Here is a 25,254-nt window from a genome sequence, read left to right on the forward strand (position 1 = left end):
CATGTTTTCTTTTTAAATGACCCTGTGTTTGGGGGGGGGGGGGTCTGATTATTTTTTAGAGCTCTTTAGAGAACATACAGCAAATTACTATTATCTTTATATACTTTCATCAACATAAGTATTCCTAATAATTTTATCAACAGCAATATATATATATATATATATATATATATATATATATATATATATATATAAAAAGAAAAAACTGACAGCATTGTATATATGGGGCATTTTATACCTTTGCACGCCATTCACATTTTTTAAGTTATTTGGCCTCCATAGCATGCTGAAACTCCATGCAAGACAGTGTCTCAGTGACTTGTTTCAGATTATCTTGCAAATAGTTGGTGGCTCAGCTGGTACTAGAAAGCGAATTTATGTTGTTTGTGTTTTGCAACTCAAAATGTGGTCCTTGGATCAGCAGCGTCTGCCACACTATTAGACTTGGGGAGAATCTCAGGGTCTACTCCAGACCTATTGGAACAGAATCTGAACTTTAACCAGATTCCCTAGATGCTAAGTATGGGATACAAAGTTTGAGAAACACCCCTCTACCTCCTAATAAAGGACAATAGAGGGTGTGTTTTCACCCCAGGGTATTTGTAGTTGGGGGTAAGGGAGAAAGGGAGAGGGCAGGGGAGAGGGAGGTAGGGAGAAACAGAAAGGCGACTGGCAGAGGTATCTGGTGAAGGAAATAAATCCCTTCAGTAGGACCCAGTAGGACTTGGGTCCCTCAAAAGAGGTTGAAAACTGTGGTTTTGTGTAGGTGGAACTTTCATGTGATTTTGTAGCATCTTCACTTGGTCACTTTGTATCTGTACTCGGGTTGGAGATTCAATGTTTAAAAAAGAGGGGGTGGTGAATGAGGGGTGGGGGTGAGGTTGTTTTCAGGTAGAACTGTAGGCAACCCAGGAGGATAAAGGATCTAAGCACAAAAGGAAAACCCCTTTCCTGAGTCTCCCAAAGCAGCTCAGGGAGCTCATTTCTAATACCTCTAGTTTCTGGATGCATTTCTCTCCCTCGCGTTTCCCTTTAACACCCGGGATCCACTCACTCCGTTAAAGCTAGTTCCTCGCCTCTTGGTTTCTTTCTCTCTGCTCAGTCTTCTTTCCATTCCCGGGCGCCCCCGGGCCGGCCCCTCCCTCCGCGCCAGCTTGCACCTCTCCCCAGCTGGGTGCACCTGAGGCTGGCTCGGGTTCCGGACGCGTGCGGAGCGCCGCCGGGTGCGGTGGAGGCAGAGGCGCGCTGACAGCCACCTCCAGCCCTCGCCTGAGGGACAACACGCGTGGCGCTTGCTTCGGGGACTATTCTCTGCGGCGGCCGCTCACGCCTCGCCTCGTGGTGACTATCAACCACCGAAGCTGCAGGCGGGCAGTTGTGCACCCCCGGGGCCAGTCAGCCCTGGCGGCCGCTCCTGCTCCCCAGATGCCAGGGCCAGGGCGCCGAGCGGCCGCCAGCAGGAGGATGAAGGGCTCGGCGGGAGGAAGGAGAGAAAAGCTGCTGGGGGCGACGAAGGCTCAGCCCAGCCGCGGTAAGTTGAGTGCAAAAGAGGTGTTTAGGTTCGGGTGGCGGAGTTGGCCGAGGTGCTGGGCGCGTGCTAGGCTTGTGTCCCCGCGAGAGGTGAGGCGCACGGAATGGGCATTTGCGGAGTCCACACCCGGGACGTCCCCCTTCTCGTGTACCCCATAACACCAGTCTGCTCCCCTGCCTCTTCAGCTCAGCGGCCAGCAGAGATGTGAGGTTGATGTGGGTGGGGGCTGGAGTGTCCAGCGCAGAGCTTGAGGGGCTCCCGCTGAGACCAGGGGCAGAGAAAGCAACGGCGGGGGGCGACTGGGTCAGCCAGGCTCTGGCTGGAGTCGAGGGCTGGGCCACCGAGGATGGGCCTGTCTCCTATTGGGTATGTGTGTGGAGGGGGGCGCTCTGTTTCCTTGGGAAACCTGGCGAAGTTGTTGGGATAGGAAAGCACAGCGAGCCAGCTTCGTGATTGTATTTTATTTTTATTTTTTTCCTTCGTCTATTTTTTTTTCCTTCTTCTTTCCTTTTTTTTTTGGGGGGGGGGGGGGCTTCTTTTCAAGGTCTTTAGGATGCACGAGATTTGCGGGCAGTGTGGGAGGCTGTTGTGTTATAGGAAGCCTTCTTCCAGAGGAATAATTTTAAGATTCAGGTTGGACTTGGGAGGTTAGGGTAAATCAGTGTCCCGGGATCTGATTGCATTCCTGCTCCAGGAATGAGGGAGCGCAGGGTAAGGATACCTTGTGACTTCCAGCATTTGGGGAGAGGTTTTATTGTGGGCACAAATTGGGGTCAGAGGAAACCTGCCTGACCCAATACCATCTTGCCCCTTGTGAAATGCTCAATTCCCTATGTGTCTCCCCACCCTCCCCCCTTAGAGTTCAGACTTGCCTGCATCACATATTTCTGGAGATAACGTTTGTCTGCTCCAGGGTGAGCTGCAGCGAAAGTAACAAGGGATGTGATGTTCCTGGGTATTTGAACATTCCCAAATTCTGAAACCTTGAACTGACTTGGAAGACTACTTTATGTTTTGTGGGTGTAACTAAGGACCCTGGAGCTAGGGCCTTTTTTTTTTTTTTTTTTTTTTTTTAATGACATTCCAGTGTTGTTTTCTTGGAATGTCATGGGGGAAATTTCTCTCTTCTCTTGAGGTTGGTTGTTAGCTGTCTGTTAAAAGTGATTTTCATGTCTAGTCAATATTGGTTCACCATGTTTCCTGGAACCAACTGGAAAGGCTTATCTCCCTCTGGGTTTTCATGTCACCCTTGCCCTATACTGGGTAATTTAGTCACTATACTCTGGTTTGTAAGCATGAAAGGCAAATATGGGTCATTCCAAATTATGTAGATTGATGCAGCACAGTGTGTCTGGGTTTTGCTGCAATTTCTTCACATTTCCTTCCAGATGTTCCTCGGAAATTAACTTGAACACTAACCATGGAGCTAAAATATAGACTGGGGAATGGGCAAACATCTTGAGTTAATGTATTATCTTGGATTTCAGTAAATGAAGTGCTGGAAGCTCGCTGTGTTAAGAAAAAAGATCCTAGGACAAAATATAGGGTATTTTGACTGTTTTTGCTCTGTGACAATGTGGCTGAAGAACGTTTGGGGTTATTTGACAACACCAAGAACATTAGTAATGGCATCTAACATTTTTTTTTTCCATTCACTGCACACTAAGCAACGTATTAAGGGCATTACAGCTTCTGTAAATACATAACAACCCCAAGAAGTCAACATCCTTATATCTCCATTTTGTGGATAGGGAAAAAGGAGTCTTAGACATGTAAAATTTGGAAAAATTCCAGAGTTAGTATTTTAGAACCCAAGATTGCCGGACTCCAAAATTTGTTCCTTTAGGCACTATACAATCTGGTACTATACAAAATGGGAGTACCATCTCAGTTCTCAACCCTATGAAAAATAAGTAAGGCGATGACCACATCATAGATTTATTGATTCACAACTATTTAAAATTTTTAATTTAATAGAAGTGTCAAATTTAGACTTCAAATCAAATGAAAATTGAGTGGCATTTATGTAGTTGGGGCTGCCATCTCTAGAGAGAGCTAAATGCCGAGGTCTTGGTGTTCCCCTTGACAGTGTTCCTTCTTTGAGTCCCTTTATTGTAAATCAATAGTAGTATAGTCTAGCCTTTCTCTTAACAATGTGTGATTTATAACATCAAACATACCTGGTGCTAACATCACATTTGTATGACTCTCTAGAGTTATTCTGAGGTCTACCTGGACACTCTTACATTTCAGCCAGCTTATAATTAATGCTCAAATCCTAACAAAATGTTGAATTTCTATTAAGAGATACTAGCAGCTTCTTTGAAAATTTCCTGTCTATTTTCAACAATATTTTCGAAACAATTACACCCCCTGCTGTGATTTGCTATTTACTAGGTGCATCAAAAGTTCAGTAATGAAAAATGTTTGCAATTCAACAAAACATATTGTCTCATCTATGATAACAACTTTGGCTAAAAGATTCACATCCAACTGAGGGCTTATTTTATCTGAAATTTAATTAAGATGTTGCATTTCTTCCTGCAAAGTTTATGCAGGTAGCTAGGTACATGTCTTCCACTATTTTCTTATAATCTCCAACTTTATAAATTCATTAGTGATGTGTTCTTCAGATAATTTATGTTCGTGCTTGTCTAAAGATTTCGAGGTTTTAAAACTGAGAGCAAGAACAACAAATAAGATGTATGTATTGTATTTTTTCACAAGATGTAATTATGCTTATCTGGGGAATAGTGGTATATGTTAAGTCATAGTTCTAATTTGCCTGCACATGAATAGAATTACCAGATAAAAGTATATAAATCCATTGGGAAACTAATATTCACATCCCAGATGTGGGAACAGCTTTGGAAAATAGAGAGTCTTTGAGAAGTTAGGCTGTTTTACTATGTTTCATTGCACTTACATAGTATCTTATTGTTTTCAATAAGATACTGCATTTCTCTATTCTAGTAAACTAGTGGTTATTCCCACGATTTCTTTTGTTTTAGGGTTAAATTGTGTTTTCTAGTAGTAACTTGGCATTGCATGAAATATATATTTGTGTCTTTTGATGTACTCGAAGTCTTAAAATCATATTTTGCCTACTATAAACAATACATTTCTGAATATATATATGGGTTTTAGAAGGAATATAAAAATAGTGTAGTAATAACTTGCCTAGAGGTTTTATTTTTTGGAAGTAGGTAATGAGGTTGTTATAGTGATTAACATGTTTAACCTTAGTTATGAAGTATTGAGACTAATTTTGAATATAAATTCATACGAATTCATGCAATGAATATGCAAATCAACAATTGCAAAATACTTTAGGAGGAGTATCTTGTAAGTGGGTTAACCTTATAATCACATGAACATATGTTCTGTGTTTTACAAATTTTTTTCAAATTTCATATTTGCACAATAGTTATATTAGTTTATTTTATATTATTTGATGATTTGAACAACTGGGTTTCTGGTAAATGATTTAAACTCAATAAGCATCTGAGTCCCATTGATATCACAAACTGAAGAAACTAATATGGGGAACAGTTTTTAATTTTGAATGTTTCAAGAGCTTAGAACTCAAGGTAAGTGAGACTCCTTAGTATTTTGACAAGTGTTCTAAAGAGAGAGTCTGAATAAGATAAAGCCTGTGGGTTGAACATTGAGCAACCACTTTAGTAACCTCTTAGGAAACCTGGATCAGCTCAAATGGAGTTATGTGCCTGAAATTCATCAGGGCAATTAATCTTTTGAACAAGTGAATAACATGTTTGAGATCATTTTAAAAATTCCAGTACCTTAATAATGTGTTAATCTTTATGTTCTAGGGCCTGCTAAAATTAGCAGTAACACCTCTTTCTGGATTGACCCAGGCTTTTCTTTTAAAATAAATAAATAAATAAATAAAGTTCAATGACAGAGAACTTTAAGGATATTGAGAGGCAGAGATGAATCAAATTTCTTCATGACCTCTTTATCCCATTTTAAATATGATTGTAGTCATACCCAGATACTTCTGTATCACTTCTGTACCCAGATTGAGGATGGGATTCAAAGAGTATCTTATTCCTTAACCTACTGACAAACTGGTAGAGAATACTAGAACAGCAGTCTAGAGTGACAATAGGGAACTTTAGACCATTTAATGATTTTATTACTTTGTCTATAGTGTCATCCAACCATATGTTTGTTTCATCTTTTGACTTATTTGAAACACAAAGGGGAAGTTCTCCCTGATAAAGGAATTGCATGTAACCAAAGCAGGCAGACATGCAACATTACTAATCTGGTCTTTTAAGTGAGAGGTTTACAGTAACAGAGTTCTTTCTTTACTTCCATGCAGTTACGAAGCCCATATTCTGTCAAACAGTACTAATCTTGGCATATCTTCATTACCCATTAGACCTGCCTGTCACCATGAGAAGAACAAATACTAATACAGTGCAGTATTAGGGAGGTCCATTTGAGGATTTAACTAAGGGTTTCTCATAACATGGGGTCATACGTTTCCTGCTTAGTTGTTTTTGTGTGTGTGTGTGTGTGTGTGATCTTGTAATGTGTCCTTTTATATCTAAAGAGTTAATCACTGTTGTTTTTATAATTTATTATTAAAAATATTAGAAATTTCTCTCTCCTTTAACAATTTCTCATCTACTCTGGACTGAAATGAAAGAAAAATCAATAAAATGTTTCTATCTTATTTTTATCTTACCTAGACAGAGGAATACACTTGAAACTCCAGAAGGCATCCTGAATAATCCAGATTTTAAAACTATTTTGTTTGAGAACAACTTTTATGAGTTGGTCTTAGTGTACCAAATCTATCCAGAACACCTAGAATTTAAAAAAAAAAGATTTCAGGTACTGGGTTGAGTTTTTAGGTAGTCACAAATTTTATATTCATAGTACAATTTGGCATTAAAGTTAGAGAGATGAAACAGTCATTTAACATGATGCAGAATTTAGGAATGTGAACTCAAGAACTAGAATACCTGTATTTAAATCCTCACTCTGGATCCCAGGGTCCTGGGATTGAGCCCCTCATTGGGCTCTCTGTTTGGTGAGGAGCCTGCTTCCTCTTCTCTCTCTCCCTGCCTCTCTGCCTACTTATGAAATAAATAATCTTTTTTTTTTTAAAGGTGCTTCAAATAGTGTCTAGTGCAAAATGAATATGCCATAGTTATTAGCTCTCATTGTCATACATGAGTTTTCTGTAGTGACTGCACCAGATTGCCATAAACCTGGCAGCTTAAGACACAGAGATATATTCTCTCACAGTTCTGGAGGTCAGAAATCTGGTATCAGTATCACCAGGCTGAAATCAAGGTATCAGCAAAGGTGTGCACATTCTGAGGCTCTAGGGGAGCGCCTGTACCTTGCCTCTTGCAGCTTCTGGTGGCTGTTGGCGTTCCTTGGTTTGTGTCACATCACACTGATCTCTGTCTTTGTATTACCATTGCCTTCTCCCCTGTGAGACTAATTTCCCTTTGCTTTTCTCTTATAAGGACATTTGTGATTGCATTTGGGCCTATCCTGGTAATTCAGTATAATTTCTTATATTAAGGTCCTTAGCTTAATCACATCTGCAATGATTATTTTCCCAAATAATGTGACGTAGGTTCTAGGGGTTAGGATCTGAGCAGCTAGAGTGGGGAGTGGGAGAGTTGGGTGTACATTATTTTGCCAACTATAATCTCATCCTCATATTCTTATGCTGTGTTAGATGTATGAAGAGATGGCAGAACCAACATAACTAAATTATGGAAAATGTATAAAGGATCATGTATTTTTGAAGGATATTACCTTAATTTATGTTCAAATTTTTGACCAGATTTTTAGATCAAAGACTTCAGGGCCATTAATTATTTTCTGTTCACTTTAACATAATGCAGTCAGTAAATATTTGATGAGCGGTTACTATGTGCTAGAATACTGGTGCTAAGGATATCAGTGCTGACCAGAAAAGCAAGGCCCTGGACTCATGGAGCATTCAGTGTATTAAAAAAAAAAAAAAAATAGCTAGACAACTACTACCTTTTAACTAGTACTTTTAGGAATTACAATTGGCTCTTTATGTTTAATCTCAAAATTTTAGGAACAAAGAATTGCTATTAAACTTACACTAGAGATAAGGAACTAGACTAAGAAATACACACATGCATAGCTAGGATAGGACAACTTTTGAACTCAGTTCCTTCTGGTTGTAGTACTATATATGCCATTAAATAAAATGAAAAAATCAGGAATAAATTTAACAAAAGAAATTAAAATACACTTTTAGCAATAAAAACAGAATTTTGTCAACCACATAATTAACTAGAAATATCAACTAATAAGATATTATGGTTAATTGGACTTGGGTTTAGCTGAAAAGTTAAGAGCTTTTCTTTTGGAATTATTATATTTTACATTTTTTTCCTAAAAGGTATTCATTGATTTTCTGGCTTTAGTGAATTGACACTATTTAATTACTTATTCTTTATCTTTATTTTTTTTAAGATTTTATTTGACAGAGAGAGAGCTCAGGAGCAGGAAGAGAGATAGGCAGAGGGAGAAGCAGACTCCATGCTGAGCAGGGTGCCGCACTAGGGGCTTGATCCCAGACCCTGGGATCATGGCCTGAGCCAAAGGCAGATGCTTAACAACTGAGCTGCCCAGGTGCCCCAAACTCTATCCCTTTTAAGCAATAACTCCACATGCCTCTTCCTCTCATTCCCTGGCAACCATCATTCTACTTTCTGTCTGTAATATTTTGACTACTGTGAGTACCTCATACAAATGGAATCATTTAGTATTTGTCTTTTTGTGACTGGCTTATTCCACTTAGCATAACGACCTCAACATTCATCCAGGTAGTAGCATATTTTAGAATATTCCCTTCCTATCATCAAATGTATATATTACACTTTGTTTATCCATCATCTATCAATGGGCACTTGGGTTGTTTCACATTATACCTGTTTTGGGGAATGCTGCTATGAACATGGATGTATAAACATCTCTTCCAGTTTGCCTTCTATCATTAAAAAGATACCCAGAAGTAGAATTCCTGGATCATATAGTAATTCTATTTTTAATTTTTTTGAGGAACTGCCATAATGTTTTCCCTAATGGCTATACCATTTTTCATTCCCAGTGCACAAAGATTCCAGTTTCGCTGATCCTTGCCAAAACTCATTTTCTGTATTCCTTCCTTTTTTCTTTCCTTCCTTCCTTCCTTCCTTTCTTCCTTCCTTCCTTTCTTTCTTTCTGTCTGTCTGTCTGTTGTTTTAATGGTAATGATTGTAGTGGACATGAGGTGCTATGTTTTCCTAATGATTAATGTATTGAATATCTTTTTGTGTTGTTTGTATGTTGACCATTTGTATGTCTTCTTTGGAAAAATGTCGAAGTCCTTTGCCTATTTTTGAAGTAGATTGCTTGTTTTGTGGTTCTTGTTGGGTTTGAAAAGTTCTCTATGTAGAGATGCATGGGTGGCACAGATGGTTAAGTACACAGTTCTTGGTTTTGGCTCAGGCATAATCTCAGGGTTGTGAGGTTGAGCCCCACCTCAGGCTCCACGCTTGAGAAGTGTTGTGTCTGCTTAAGGTTCTCTCTCTTCCTCTCTCTGCCCCTCCTGCTTGTGTTCTTGCTCTCAAATAAATCTTAAAAAAGAAGTTCTCTCTCTATATTTTTTGGAATATGATTTGCAAGTTTTTCCCATTCTGTGGGTTGCCTTTTTACTCCGTTGGTAGTGTTTTTTGTTGTGCAAATTAAAAATTTTTCAAAGTCCAATTTGTTCATTTATTCCTTTGTTTCCTGGGCTTCTGGTATCATATCTAAGAAAATAATGTCCCTTCTTTACCTCCTGGTAATGAGTTTGAGATGTTTTAAAAACAATGTAAAATATTGTTAAATTAAATTTACAAAGTAAGGGACTAGAATGAGAAGGAATTGACTATAGTTGCAGATTAACATACGAATTAGCTCACAAATGTAATGTTGACCGATGAAACCCAGAAAATTTAAAAAGCCTGATTCTATTCACACAAAGTTCAAAATTTAAGCTAACTTATGAATACATCAGAGTTATCAGGGTGGAAGGGCAAGGTGCTGAAAATGTTCTGTGTCCTGATTTGAGGATTGGTTAGTGAACTAATTCACTTGTAAAATTCATCAAATTGTACATATAATTTTTGTACTTCCCTGTATTTGAATTATACTTAAGAAGGTTAAAAATCAATTTGTTGGGGTGCCTGAGTGACTCAGTTGTTAAGCAGCTGCCTTTGGCTCGGGTCATGATCCCAGGGTCCTGGGATTGAGCCGCACATCACGCTACCTCTTGGAGGGAAACCTGCTTCTCCCTCTGCCACTCCCCCTGCTTGTGTGCTCTGTCTCTCTCTCGCTGTCTCTCTCTTTGTCAATAAATAAATAAATCTTAAAAAAAAAGTCAATTTATCATTCAGAAGTACATGATGAAGAAAAATTTCCTTAGGAGTCGGGGGAAATGTTCCAAGTTATTTATATTCTAAGGGTTTATCCATTTGGAGGACTTGGTCTATAAATTTGGCCTTCAGTTTTTAAACAATAATCAGATCCATTGACACAGATACCATCAGAACTCTGTTGTCTAGGAGAAAAACACCATTCCTAGGACTGAGACTGGAGGGAATTTTCTTCATGAAAGGGGAATTGAATGGTGCGATGAGCAGCATCTGTGTTGTTAATGTGGCAGAGACTTTCATAGGATCTTTCTGACAAAGTACAGAGGAGTTTAGTACTGCTTAACTTTGGCTTACCTCTGATTTGGCTTAACTTTAAGCATTTCAGAGTTTCTACAGGAATGAGAAAGCCATGTAGCCCTTAGACAATGCTCAATGCTTTATAAATTTTGTTCCCTTTGTGATACTTTAAGCCATTGTTCCATGGCAGTGAGCTTGAGCCCACTTTCTTCGATAAATTCCTAGTGCTGGTACTATTTTTTGATGAGTTATAAATTGGAGTCAGCTTGACTCTTTGGGGAGCCCGAGAAAATGGATACCTTTGGGAATGAGACTGTATGAGTTCCTGGCAAGTCCATGTTTGCCTAGATTAATAAGTAGGATACAGTGAACTGTACAGTGAACTGATTTGGATTTACCTTGACAGTTCATCACGGTTCTTCACAGGCCTCCCTAAGCATCAATAATCTAACTAATGATAGCTACAGTCCCATAGAGAATAATTCCATTATGACAGGGACCATGTCGTATTAATCTTTTTACCTCTTGTAATGCTTGACAGTGCCTTGAACAAAGTAGGTATCCCTAAACATTGTTGAATGAGCAATTAAATTCCACTCTGTGGTTGACTTAGACTCTGTACAAAATTGAGCTAAATAATTACCAAAGTCCAACAGTACTCCAAAAATTGCCTCAAAAACAGCATAATAATCAATCAGATTTTGATATAGTGTGTCATTTGCTCTCTCCAGAGTTAAGTAGATACAGCTCAGTTACTGGCTAATTAATGGCTTTAGTAGGTTGAATAATGTTTTTTAGCACCTCATAAAGAAGAGTTTGACTTTAGGAAATTGCTTACAAAATACATTTTTCAGTTCTTGTGGATTTTGTTGAGCACTCTGTAAAAAATTCTTACTAATCAGTGGTATAACTCTTAATTATTTATTAATCCTAAATTATGTCTGATGCCAATGCATACTTCTTTGACTCTTTATAAATAAAAAACCATAACAAGTTAACCTGAAGAGATGACACCAGAACTTTAAAAAATGTTTTCTCTTCTTGGATCATAAATTAGAGCATGATTTCTTAATTTAAATTTTCAAAAGTTGAAGAAGAACCATTCAGAACTCTGAAGAAGTTAGAAGAAATAATCTCTTCCTTTTTTTTTTTTTTAAGATTTTATTTATTTATTTGACAGCGATCACAAGTAGGCAGAGAGGCAGGCAAAGAAAGAGGAGGAAGCAGACTCCCCACAGAGAAGAGAGCCTGATGCGGGCCTCGATCCCAGGACCCCGGGATCAGGACCTGAGCTGAAGGCAAATGCTTTAACCCACTGAGCCACCCAAGCACCCCAAAAGAATCTCTTCATTAAGAGATTGCCTTTAACAAAGTAAAAGTTTACCTAATTAAGATGTTTTAGCATGCATAAGAAAGTTTGAGAAAACTAAATACTATTCAAGGTAGAAGAGGTTGCCATTATGTGAATGTGAATAACGGGTTTTACATTTCTATATTCATTTAGAGCAAGACTTCTTTTCCTCTTAATGCACATACTAAAATCTAATATTGAAATAGTTTCACTGAATATAGAAATGACATGTGTATTTTCTCATTTGTTTCTTCCCACAAATTAGGGGAGGTAGGTGTTACCATTAGCCACATTTACTTTTTTTTAAGATAGGGAAACAAAAGGTCAAGTGATTTTGCAAGGCCACGTAACTTGGAGGTAGCAAAGCTGGATCATGAACTCACCATGTCTGACTCAAAGCCTTATGTTCTCTCTGCTACCCTGAATAGTTTCCTTTTCTTTTCACATACGCAATGAAATAGCTTCTGTTAAGTCTATCATATGCTGGAATGAATTACTGGGGACAGTGATAGTGTATGACTGGCATGGAGATGAGAACAATCAATAAATGACAGTATTAAGGGAGTACTAATGAAACTTTAATTTGAAAATTGCTCTGAAATGTATTCCAAGATAGGTTTTATAACCATACTCAGATTTGATGTGAATATAAACTAATTTTATGCAAATGTTAAAGTGACTTTAACAGTTATGTTATATACCTTGATGTGGTCCTTAAGGAAAATTGTCAGGACCATTAATAAGTTTCTAAATTGATTAGGCTAATTTGGTACTCCAAAAGGCATCTTCCTATAAATTAATGCTGCCTATTACAATCTGATTACAGCAAATTGCTTGCTTTCCATGCCCAGGTTTGAAAGTTTCCAGTCTCTGCATTTTTGTGCTTTCCCAGTTGCTGGCTTTCCGTTTTGTCTTGCCACATCAGAACAATGAATCATCTTGTCCATTAACTGAGTTTGGAAATTCTGTGTTATTCAATGAAATTGTTTTTACCCCATCCCTTTGATAATTTGAAACCTGGCAACTTAACTACTTTCTCAAATGTGTTTGTGATGCAATGTCAATGAGCTTTGTTTTGAACAGCAAAAGACTGCAGTGTTTTTTTTTTTTTAAACCTTTATAAATAAAATGCAATATTTTAATAACTGACATTGTGTGTTTCAGAATAATAAAAGGTTTAAGGTAATAATAGCTAGTGATCTCTAGAGGGGCAGCATAATCAAATAATATTAGAAGGCTCTCAATTTTTATAACCTGATGGAAACAGAAATGTGCCAACTGAGTGATCACCCTGATTATCAGAGTCTCATAGGAATACACAGTTATTCATTTCCATTTCATGAATTCTGACTAAAGGAGTGTCAAAACATTAAAGTCAAAGTGTTATTTCTTTGTTTCTAACACTGAACGTATGAGGTGAACAGAGGGACACACAGTGAGACAACGTATGCCAACACAATATACCTCTCATGCTCCCTCCAGTGAACAGGGCGTGCAAGGGCATTGGTATTTGTTCATTTTGAAAGAATTTTTAAGATTTCATATCATTGTTTTCTCATTAAAATAAGCAACATTGGATCTTGGAAGTCAGCTTTTACTGAAGCATGAGTATAGTCTAGTAAAAATTATGGTAATAAATTATTGAAATTTGGTTGTCATAATGTGTATAGAGAATACAGTAAAGTGTGTCCTTTAAGATAGTCCCGAAAACTGCACAGTACTTATTGTGTCTGGAACTAGAATCATGGTGCTGACTTCGTGAATATGGCTATGTGTGCATGGGACTATAGCGTGTGTCCACATACTAAAATAGTTTGGACGTCACTGGGAGGTTAGTTGGAGGATGATTTGGCATATTTTGTGGAAAATCATAAAAGTAGTTTTCTCTAAAAGAAAATTACCAGACATATGTTTCAAAGAAATAAATCATGCTCTTCCAATAGTCTAGTAAAGGTTTATTTAGGTCTTACTTTATTAGTTCCTGAAATTTTTCAGAAAATGAAACAAGTTGTCAGAGTTGAACTGTGAACACTTTCCAAGATAACATTGGAAATGTCCCCAGAGAGGTTGATTGTTAAAGCTAGTCAAGTGGCTGTGATTTTAACAGGATAATCCCAACCTCATGTGTCATGCTGTTTGTAGCTCTTCTTTTGCCTTCCATTCAAATAGTAAGAAAGTGATCCCATAAACAATTTTGAGAACTGAACTCTCTGTTAAAAATGCCTTTTCATTGAACATTATGCTGCCTTTACTATATATATATCTCATTCTCTTTTACAACGTACATAAAAAAATCATATGGCCAAGGAATAGAAATGATATCATACATTCATTTGTTTACATATGATTTATAACTAATTTTCATACCAGTGAGAGATTTACTATCTCTATAGGGCATCATTTCCTGTCATTTCTACTGGTATTCCCATTGTCTTCTCAAGATGAGTTAGTTCATCACTTTGGCCCTGAATTCATCTCCATTTCTTCTTGACTTAACTTTTTCTTTCAATACCAACATTGTTTTCTCAGAGTTTAACTATTTTTGTACATTAAATATCAGGTACCAATATTGACTTAAAATGACAGGAATTACCTTGTTACCATTTTATGTTAATAATCATGAAGAACATAAAAAAGTTCCTATAGTTAGTATCATTATATGAATATTTTCAGTTCTCACTGTTACTGTGACCTGTACTAAATTTCATCAATGTGCCCAAAGTAGGAGAGCATCTACATATATTCAAAGAAGTTTTTGCTTTATTTCTGAGCACAATGCAAAAGCTATCTATTTTTTTTCTTGTAAAAAAGCTAATACCAGCTCATTTTTAAGGAAGGATTGGATTTTGCAAGACAGAAAAATCTCTTGGAAGTTGCATAATATTTTAAGTTAGTTGAATCAATTCCAGCCTCCTCCAATTCCAGCATTACCCAATGATGGTAGATTTAAAATGGTCATACTAAGAGAAACATTCTGCAATTATATTTTTATTTCATTCTTAGAAATTAAGTCAAAATTGGCAAGCATGTTATCAGGTTCATTTGTTCGTTCGTTCCTTCCTTTTTGTACAGGGAGTGAAAGCATCACACTTTTTTGTTAGATGTCAGAAAGAGGTCATCTGTTTCCATTTCCTGGGTTCTGAGCCTAGGTGTGTAACGGGATGGTTTGGAGGATTATGATACTGGGTCACTAAATCACATAGATGGTTTTTGTAACTTTGGAGATGAGTATTTGCTTTTGCCATTTAAAATTTCAGTTCCAAGTGGACATCCATTAAAATGCCATCCATTCTTCTAATGCTCAGGGTGTGCCTTCTTTTTTTTTTTTTTTTAAGATTTTATTTTTTTTTTTTATTTGACAGACAGAGATCACAAGTGGGCAGAGAGGCAGGCAGAAAGAGAGAGGAGGAAGCAGGCTCTTCTTGGAGCAGAGAGCCTGATGTGGGGCTTGATCCCAGGACCCTGGGATCATGACCTGAGCGGAAGGCAGAGGCTTTAACCCACTGAGCCACCCAGGTGCCCCAGGGTGTGCCTTCTTATAACTGCCATTCTACCTTTTGTACTGCATTTCAAATCCTTGGTCCAATGCCTCCTCTTAAATTCAGAATCTTATCTGGTTTCTGTTTCTCAGATGAAGGAAAGATCATTAGACAGGGACGCCTTCAAATTTTCCTTTGGTCATTACCAGGCACAACTTTATAACCATCCTGATTCACATACACCTCTATCTCAAAAGGATTGCTGTCCCAATGCCTGCTTACCTATTTTATGATCCCACTCCTTCCTGGTACCTCTTGGGCATTTTATCAATTACTCATCTTCTCTCTTAAAACTTCACTCTCCTTTTCACCTGCTCTCCCTCCAGATCTGTTGTACTCTCCTTTCTATATAGAAAAACTTCCTTCAAGTTGCTGCCCTAATTCTCTCCTTGTAATCATCGTCACACTTTTGGAAAGGGCAATCTCCAATCTTTTCTTCCATTTCTTCACTTCAATTTGCCTTACTTCTGAGACACTTTTCAAGGGTTACACATGAACTTTATGTCAAATCCAAAGGTCTCTTCTCAGTATTACTTAGTCCTGAACATGCTGAAATGCTTGACTCTGCTGACAGTCCTTGTTATTCATTCAACAAATACTGAGGGCCCAATACAGCACAAGATTCAAAACCTGGAAATATGGATAAGATTCAACATTTTATCCCCAGGAACTTAAAGTTAACTGGGAAAGGAGGAAATAATCAATTTAAAATGGAACATATAAAATGTCTGTAGTGATTAGATCTGTTTACAAATCAGTCACTTGGAAGGCTTGCAGTACTCTACTTCCTTGAAGTAAAGTTATGACATATCATTTGCTTTGGCCAAGAAAATGTAACTGGAAGTGATTTGTCACTTTTTGGCCAAAGTCTTTAAAAAGCTGGTGTGTGGTTTGTTAAGCTCCTTTTTTCAGTCACAGAGATCGGCAGTGTTTCAGATGGTAGAGACTTTGAAAGCTTGTGACCCCGACTGAGGATAATTTGCATTGAAGACCCTGCCGATCTCAGATGAACACGTTGCATGAGTCAGAAGCAAGTCTTTGTTTCCTTAAGTCACTAAGATTTTAGGACTTTGTTACCGCAGTGTAACCTAGCATATCCTGACTGATGCAGTGCTACGCAAAAATGTAAAGTACTATGAAGATAGAACCCTGTACTTCCAGGCTTCTACTAGACTTTTCAAACAGTATGTCCCAGTTTCTCCTTGAACCCAGCATATTAAAAATAAAATTTCTTTAAAAAAATAAAAGTAATTGCTAAGCTGGTCATGATTGAATTTGATTATCTCGCCTCTAACTGAAAAGTGGTGGACGGTCTGTGAGAAAATGAATTCACAATCAACTATATACATTTCTTAATGTACTCGTTATTGTATTTCAGGGCTACTCTCAAGTTTTTATTTCCTTCTCCAGAAACTTCTTGAAACTTAAAAACGTTTCAAGTTCACTTAGAGATTTGGGGATAATGATATGCTTTGGTCTATTTTTCTTCCTATCTGAAAGCTTCATTGTGTTAAGGCTGGAAAAGTACTATGTAATTATGTGTGTGAACTTCTTGATAATCTCAATGATGGAATTTTCTTTTTATGTGCAAATGCTTATTCCTGCACTTTTCATATAATTAATGTGCTTACAATAATATAGGACCTATTATAACTTACTATCTCATTTCCTATACATACTGAAGAGAGTGCATTGTCTGGATGGTAAATGTTTTGCTCACTTAATGGTAGACTCTGATTTTGTTACCACCCTTACCTCTTGTTCTTGATACTTTATATCATCTTTTACTTTCTTTTAAATGTCTCACCAAAGATTTTATTTTGTAATACGTCCAATAATATATATATAACTGAGGATGACATTGAATGGACCAAACCTTTAGAATGGTCTTATCTTTGATTTGTGCTTTTATTCGTTACTTTATTGCTGTGTCTTTATCTCTTAAAGAATTAAGCCATAACAGTCCCTGTTCTATTAATCTATGTAATCTTGATACTTGTAAATTGATACTTGAAAACTATCTTTATGTTTCCTTGAAAACTGGCATACAGAAAATCATTTGGGACACAGAATTCCAGCATTGACAGCCTGCTGACTTTTGATTGAGATGGGAATTTCTGTGGCCATGAGGAAGGATACCATGATGTTTGCCCTCTTTTTGTCTCTTTCCTCTTCCCTTCTCTTAGGCCTACCCTCCCTCTCTGCTGCCTCTTCTCCAAATACCCCATGAAAAAACACTTTCCTTAAGAAATAAAGGTGATACTGAAAGAAAAATCCCATAAAGGTAACACTCAAAACAGCAGATTGTGTAAAATTTAACACTCTATATGCATCAAAATATACCTCCTGTGGGATTTGCTGTTTCATGTGTGGACCATTTTTACAAATGCTCAATAATAATGCAAAACTGGATATCTGTGATGTATAAATACAGATGCTTTGGTTAAATACTATTGTTTGGTCTCTTGGTTTCCATCTCAAGCTAGTTATTGGAACCCAAAGTAATTAAATCTCAAGCTGCTTAAAACACGCCCATGTGCTCACACAGGCATATATCCATATATGAAATAAGAGTTTTTATGATTCCACATGTTTTTTACATATTTGTTCTTTAGAAAGGAATTGGAAATATTTGTAACCTATATGCAGAAAAGAGAAATAATACTAAAAGAATAACACAAGGAATTTACTAAGTTAAGTTCTATTTATTATATAGCTTTTCATGTTTCATAGCTTCTGTACATCATGATTTGGAAATAAATCTTTCCTAGTCTACAGGCTCTACTATTAAATTTGTGATACAGTTGTATACTGTATATGTTAAAAATCCTTTATTTGTTCTTTGAGTTAAGGACAAATAAATATTATTTTCTTACATTCTATAGATGATTCAAAGTCATAATACATTTTAGCTTGCTTATTATTTGATTATGATATTCTTGTGACTTTACAAAACATTTTTTTTTCCTGGAAACAAACTTACTTACTTTCTTTCTTTCTAATGATGGTTCTAACTAACTTTCTTCTTTCTTTCTTTTCTAATGGTGGATCTTTTTCTTCATCATCTTGCTAATGTTGTTCAACTTCTTTTAATTTCTTGGAATCCATATAAGGATCCTTCTTTTAAGTTTTCATGAATTCACTGGTTTCTTCGTTTCCATTGCTCTCCAGACCTAGACAGCTGCCACTATGGGATTTTATTTCATTTTTATAAGTGCTTATTTTCTTCTATTTTATATTTCCCATGTCATCATTTTACTGGATCTTAATATCATTTTACTGGAATATGTATTAGGTAACTTCTGTTAGAAAGGATGTGTGTGGTGTAAAAGATACCTGAGTCTTTGCAAAAGAGTTATAACATATGTCCAATGCTTTAAAATGTATTTATCATTTGATACAACAAATGTGTGGGGATTTCTTCTAAAATAAATTTAATGAAAATATTATATATAAAAACTAAATGATCAGTTCATAGCTGCAAATTCTTTGCATGACAATGGAGACTATATGAAGGACGTCAAAATGGATCCTAGCAACATGATGGGAGTAGCCTAAACACATCCGTTGACACTGAATTACATTTACTATAATGTGAATGAATAAAAAGAAAGACAATCATATGTTGATTTTAATTTTTATTAATTTTTATTGTTATGTGTGTGTAATAAAGTTTATAGACAGTGTTGTGCAGTAGAATTTTCTGTGATGAGGATAATGTTCTATATCTGTTTTGTCCAATATATTGTAGCCACTAGTTAATATATTGTAGCATTTGACATATTGTTAGTGTGACTGAGGAACTTAATTTTTAGTTTTGTTTAACTTAAATAACCACAACACCATATTGGACAGCATAGGTATAGAAAACTATTATATTACAAGGTGTTAATGGTGATTGTTTCTAGTAGGGGGTCATTGATTATAGGTTTTCTTACTTTTAAAATTTTCGTCTATATTTTTAAAGTGAAATTTATGTTAAAAGCAGTACAGGAAGCTTTATTTTGAAGAAAATATACCTGATAGATATTGTTAAGCTATGAAAACCATGGCATCTAAATCATGATTTAAGATTTTAATAATATATAAACAAATTGTTCATTCATTTCATAGCAAAATTTCTGCCATATTTCAGAAATAATTTAATTTTATTTTTTTTAAATATTTTATTTATTTGACAGAGATCACTAGTAGGCAGAGAGGCAGGCAGGGGGACATGGGGGAAGCAGGTTCCCTGCCGAGCAGAGAGCCCATTGCGGGGCTAGATCCCAGGACCCCAGGATCATGACCTGAGCTGAAGGCAGAGGGTTTAACCCACTGAGCCACCCAGGCACCCCAATAATTTAATTTTCATAAGGGATGTGCCTATGTCTTTGGGATCAAGTTTGTGTTTTAAAGGAAATAAATCTATTTTTAATAAAAGCAACAACAGCCAGCATTTATCAAGACTTACTAAGTGCCAGGCACTGATTAACATGTACTAACTCATTTAATTCTTATGGTATATATTTGAAATATGTGTAGATAATTTCTCCATCTTACATGAAGAATCCGAGGCATGGAGAATTTAAATAACTTGTCCTGATTACTCAGCTAGGATATAGGGGTGTGGAAAGGAGAATCTGACTTTCAAACCCAGGCAGTACAAAAGCCCTATAATCAGCTCAACTCCATTCACATTCACAGGGGGCTTGCTGGTGAGAAGCAGGTAGCATATTAGATTTAAGAAAGAAGATAAAGCAAGGAATAGGTAAAGGAATTGAGAGTTCATGTGTGTTTGTCATTAGAATGATTTTCCATGGAATTTAAGTGAATAAGATGGAAAATGAGAGCAGAGCAGGAGAAAGAGGAGCACTGAAATGTGATAAGAAGGGGTAAAAAGTCATGTCAGTTCTGGCAGAAGAACATGTAAGCAGGAAAGATAGGAGGTGGTGGTCAGAGAGCAGGATGTCTGAAATCCAGGAGGGGTTTCACTTACTTGAGGTTAAGACTGTAGATACAAGAGTATGTAGCTGGGGTAGGGTAGAAGGTATGATCACTGCGGGTTAAAAAATTGAAAGAACAAGGATTTGGAAGGACATCTACATGCAGGAGATCACCATGACATATGGCAGGAGTAGTTTTGGAGAGAGCAGTTGTGAGCCAGGAACTAAAATCTTTTTATTATTTTTTTTAATATTTTATTTATTTATTTGAGAGATGGAGATCACAAGTAGGCAAAGAAGCAGACAGAGAGAGGGGAGGAAGTAGGGTCCCTGCTGAGCAGAGAGCCCTATGTAGGGCTCGATCCCAGGACCCTGGGATCATGATTTGAGCCAAAGGCCAAGGCTTTAACCCACTGAGCCACCCAGGTGCCCCAAGCCAGGAACTAAAATCTTGCAGTGGTTTGTGGATGACTGCATCCAGGAAGGGGCCTGGTACTACAGTGTGCCCCGTGGAATTCACTGCCATGTTCTATTGCTCCATGTAACGCCAGGTTCTGGCAGTTGTACTAGGATATCATGAATTTCAACTGGGCCTCGTTCCTGCACCTGGTGGGTGGGCTAGTATAGAGACTACAACAATAAATCAGGGAGGAGTAAATATATCTTGCAGGAACATTGCTGAGGGGCTGACTTTGATGAACGTGATGCTGCTGGGTCATAGATATGGTCCGGAGCTCATAGGAGGAATGCTGAGGGCACAGTCTGTGTTTCCAACTTTGGCATGACACAGATAAATGAATTTCCATGCATAGAGGGCCATCCACTGAGTGAGGAGATTCCAGCAGCAAGAGGCTTTGGCAGCGTCGATGGGTTCAGCTATAACCAGATCACCCACACCAGGAAATTACTTGAGGTCACGGGAGTGAGGTCGGTGACAAGTGTCGTCCTCTTGAAATCTGCCCACACAGAGGAAATAAGCAGGAAGGAGTGCCTAAGATCATTCTTGGCTTGTGGGATTGTTCAAGTAAGGAAGCAACAATCCTAAGAAGAAGACAGACGAATCTCCACGGGCTAGCACAGAATAAAAACATCTTTTCATCCTCTTCTTCCTTCATACGTCTTCTGCAGTAGAACTGGAAACTTCCTGGAAAAAAAAGAAGTAGTGACATCAGCTGAGTCCTCATGTCCCTGCAGACAGAACTCCGGAGCCTGGAGGAAGGAGGATTGGGGAGCATTTGACCCAACATTAGACTAAAGTTTCAAAATGGCTAGGAGTGACTTTAAGTAACTGAAACAAACTCTTAGATTATAGAATTAGACTGAAATCTTGTCTTGTTACAAGTCTCCCCTTGTTAGGGGCGACTGTTCCCTAAAGGAAAAGACTAACAGAAAGTATTTGGTAGCAGTTTTTTAGAAAGGTATATTTGCCCCCAATTTTACTGACTGAATATTTGTGGAGTGAATGAATAACTCAGACTCTATGACAACTCAATATTATGTACTAAAGAACTAAGATATTTGTACATAAATCTTTAGTGACAGGAAATTACATAGACCCAGTGGTTAGGTCCTCATCAGGTCAAGATGAAGCTACTGCTCTAAAAATGTGTTAGGAAATAATTATGTTGTAGGAATAAAAGTTCCAAAGAAAAATTTTAATTTAGAATCCAAGAATCTTAAGACAACTCTCCATCTGGGCTGTGAATTACACTTCTCACCTCAGAAAATGCAAACCTCAGTCACACCATGTCCTGCATAGGAACAGGGTCACGTGTGTAATTGTGAAAATGGGGCTCTGCTAACAGTGAGGGATAGAAACTATCACAAACACTTCACAATACTTTGGTGAACTTTGACCCATTGCCTAATTGAACATTGTTATCATCTCATTAGATGAGGAATGAAAGGAGCTCTTATCATAGTTTTTTTTTTAAATATTTTCTTTATTTATTTGACAGAAAGAGATCACAAGTAGGCAGAGAGGCAGGCAGAGCGAGAGGGCGAAGCAGGCTCCCTGCTGAGCAGAGAGCCCAATGCGGGAGTCGATCCCAGGACCCTGAGATCATGACCTGAGCCGAAAGCAGAGGCTTTAACCCACTGAGCCACCCAGGTGACCCTCTTATTGTAGATTTTTAAAGCAGGAAACTAATAACTTCTGTCTTACCTTTTTTCTCCTTCAGATTTCTTTTATATGCTAAGAAAAGGAAGGGATGTAAACTCCCTTTAATTTCAGGTAATTATAGACTTCTCAGCCTTGCAGGAGAAGAAAGACTTTCTGTGATATCCATTGTGCTATCCAGTCACACCTTTCTTGCCTCTGTGGCAATGTCTGTGGCTGCCTCAGATAAGGAAACATTGACATATTCCTTTTATATTGGTTCCATGAATAGTATGAGGTAATGCTAATAATATGAGGTAATAATATCTATGTATCTATATATCTATATAAATAAAAGAAAGCCCTGCTTAAAGGTCAGTGAGAAGAAACAAGCAATCCTTTTCTTTCTATTCAAATTGACACCATTTTCATGCCATATTTGGAAGAAAAAGTAGTTTAAATCTCCCACTCATACTTAACTTGATTTGAATTACCCCCTCACCCCTCAGCCTTTTTTGGTAGGGAGGGAAGCAGTTTAGATCTTGGGACTATGAATTCTGTGAATCTCATAATTGTACCATTACTTGAAATCAATGTTGAAGATATGAGTTAATCTTAAATGTGCTTCGTGCTGATGGCTATTTATTTAGTCTTAAACTACTACATTTTTCACTCTTGGTGTGTTTGCATTGGATTTTCAGCCTATTCTGATTATATAGAGTTCTTGGATATATTTGTATTTGAAGCAAGTTAGTTATTGCAAGCATAGTACTTATATTGCAGCTTGGTGGGTAAAAATCTGGTTCAGATATTTGAAATGAGCTATCTCGGAAATGACAAAGTATTTTTTAGTCTGATTGTCTAGGTTTTTTAGCAGTTATGCTTGTATATCCCTTGTCTCTGAATATCTCTTTGAGCAGCCTACTCATTTCTGGAATATAGATTGTTCTAGAAAGTTCTGAGAGGTGCTCTAGGAACACACCATAGTGAACATTATATTGCTGTGCTTTTCAGGGCACGATTTTGATAGAATCTCATAGACTTTGGAATGCAGTGTATTTGTTTAGCTAAATTAAAATTGCTATTTTTGTTGTCAAACATAAACAATTCTGACTACTTTGCATTTCTATTTTATAACCTGGTTAGCTGTTTTATCAGTCTAATTACTTTTTTAAATTAAACTTTTTATTTTGAGATAATTGTAGATACACATGAAGTTGTAAGAAATACTACTAATTACTTTTTGCTGAAGTCAGTATAGCATTGTGGTTAAGAAAATGTGCTGAGTCAGAGAGAAGCAGGCCTATTCAACCAGGTCTGACATGTCCTAGTTATGTGATCTTGTGCAGCCTCACTGAAGAGTTTCTTCATCAATTAAATGTGAAAAATAATTTAGATCTCTCAGGATGATTTTAGATGCACTCAGGGTGTAGGGTGCACCTGCCACTCCTTAGGCAGTGGTTATTATTAACAGTATTTTTAAAGTGTTGTGATGAATTACAGCTTTTTTAAAACCACAGAACACATCTCCCACATAGTAAAACACAGTGGAATGTATGCTTAGATTTATAGATCTGAACATTTAAATACTTATACATTTAATATGGGTACTCTTTTAAGACTGGATCCATTCCATAAAGGAAGCTATAATTACTCCCAATGTGTGTCTTACTTATAAGAGATATTACTTCTTGGAGTATTGTTACTTGAGTATATGGTTATCTTTTCCACCGAGTTTTATTTTTTTATTTTTATTTTTTTTAAAGATTTTATTTATTTATTTGACAGAGAGAAATCACAAGTAGGCAGAGAGGCAGGCAGAGAGAGAGAGGAGGAAGCAGGCTCCCTGCTGAGCAGAGAGCCCGATGCGGGACTCGATCCCAGGACCCTGAGATCATGACCTGAGCCGAAGGCAGCGGCTTAACCACTGAGCCACCCAGGCGCCCCTCCACCGAGTTTTAAATTCCGTGACTATAATGGCTAAATAGAGAAATAGTGTTTTGCACACAGTGTGTCTTCCAGAAATATTAATTAAGGTTTGCCAAGGTTTATTAAGCCCTAAGTCAACAGCTTCCAGAAATAGATTTGTTTTGGGCTACTGTTCTAAATGCTCATAGTGTTCTAAATGCTCATTAATAGACTGTTTAATTATGGAGAATAATTTTCATATTCAACATTCTATTAAGATTTCATACACATTTGGGTTCAAGGGTGAATATGTAAACAGATGGACAATGCCATTCTAAAGAGTTAGGCCCAGAGAAATTTTTACTGAGATATTTCCCAACTACACATCTCTTTGTTTTTCTTTTTAAAAAATAATACTGAATTTCAAGTGATCGGATACTTTAAATAATGCAAAGTGGAGACACAATCATAAGTAATAATTGACTTAAGATGTTAAAACGATTGTACATGTTTTATTTTTTCCTAGTCTAAACCTTAAGTAAAGAAGATTAATTTGCATAAGATCAGCTTGGCCTAGAGTCATGGGTAAGTGGTATGGATGCATTGTACATCCAGAGCTGAAGTATTATGAATTCATTCATAGGACAGAAGAACATTTTAATAAGTTCTACTGAACATTCTGTAGTTATATCCTAAGCAAATGAACTCACTTAAGTGAGTTCACTTTTACTTATATTCAAATTTTATTTCACATTTTACACGGTTGCATCATTATATTTCCTCACTCTTATTTAGTAATCTTATGCTTGTATCTTGTTTTCCATCTTACATTATTAATTGCTTAATGTCCTATTCTACAGTTCTATACTAAAAATAAAAATAATAGCAATGCCTAGAAGGTTATGGAAGTTAGTAGTTTTTAATACACTTTGGAACATCTTTCATTTTGTTCTCACAGTAAGAGTGGTGAGACTCAGACTATAAATATTATATTGGAACTACATAACTCAGCTGCCCTTTTGATTTATGGTCTGTGCATTTATTATCTTTTACCAATCCTTGAACACAAGTGGCTTCCATTTTTTTTTTTTTTTTGTAGGACTTCTTTTTTTTTTTTTTTAATTTTTTTATTTTTTATAAACATATATTTTTATCCCCAGGGGTACAGGTCTGTGA

The 25,254-nt window shown here is 37.0% G+C and overlaps 1 protein-coding gene across 1 annotated transcript in view; it reads left to right on the forward strand.

The window, feature by feature from the left end:
- The first annotated feature begins 1,057 nt into the window (after nucleotides 1–1,057).
- The window catches only part of ZNF385D (zinc finger protein 385D), a 904,997-nt gene continuing 880,800 nt past the window's right edge, over nucleotides 1,058–25,254 (forward strand). The window contains exon 1 of the mRNA XM_059390861.1: nucleotides 1,058–1,531. Within this exon, the coding sequence (XP_059246844.1) occupies nucleotides 1,426–1,531 (106 nt within the window). The 5' untranslated portion in view covers nucleotides 1,058–1,425. The remainder of the gene's footprint in view (nucleotides 1,532–25,254) is intronic.

This window comes from Mustela nigripes, chromosome 2 (assembly GCF_022355385.1).
Source record: "Mustela nigripes isolate SB6536 chromosome 2, MUSNIG.SB6536, whole genome shotgun sequence".
Lineage (NCBI taxonomy): Eukaryota > Metazoa > Chordata > Mammalia > Carnivora > Mustelidae > Mustela > Mustela nigripes.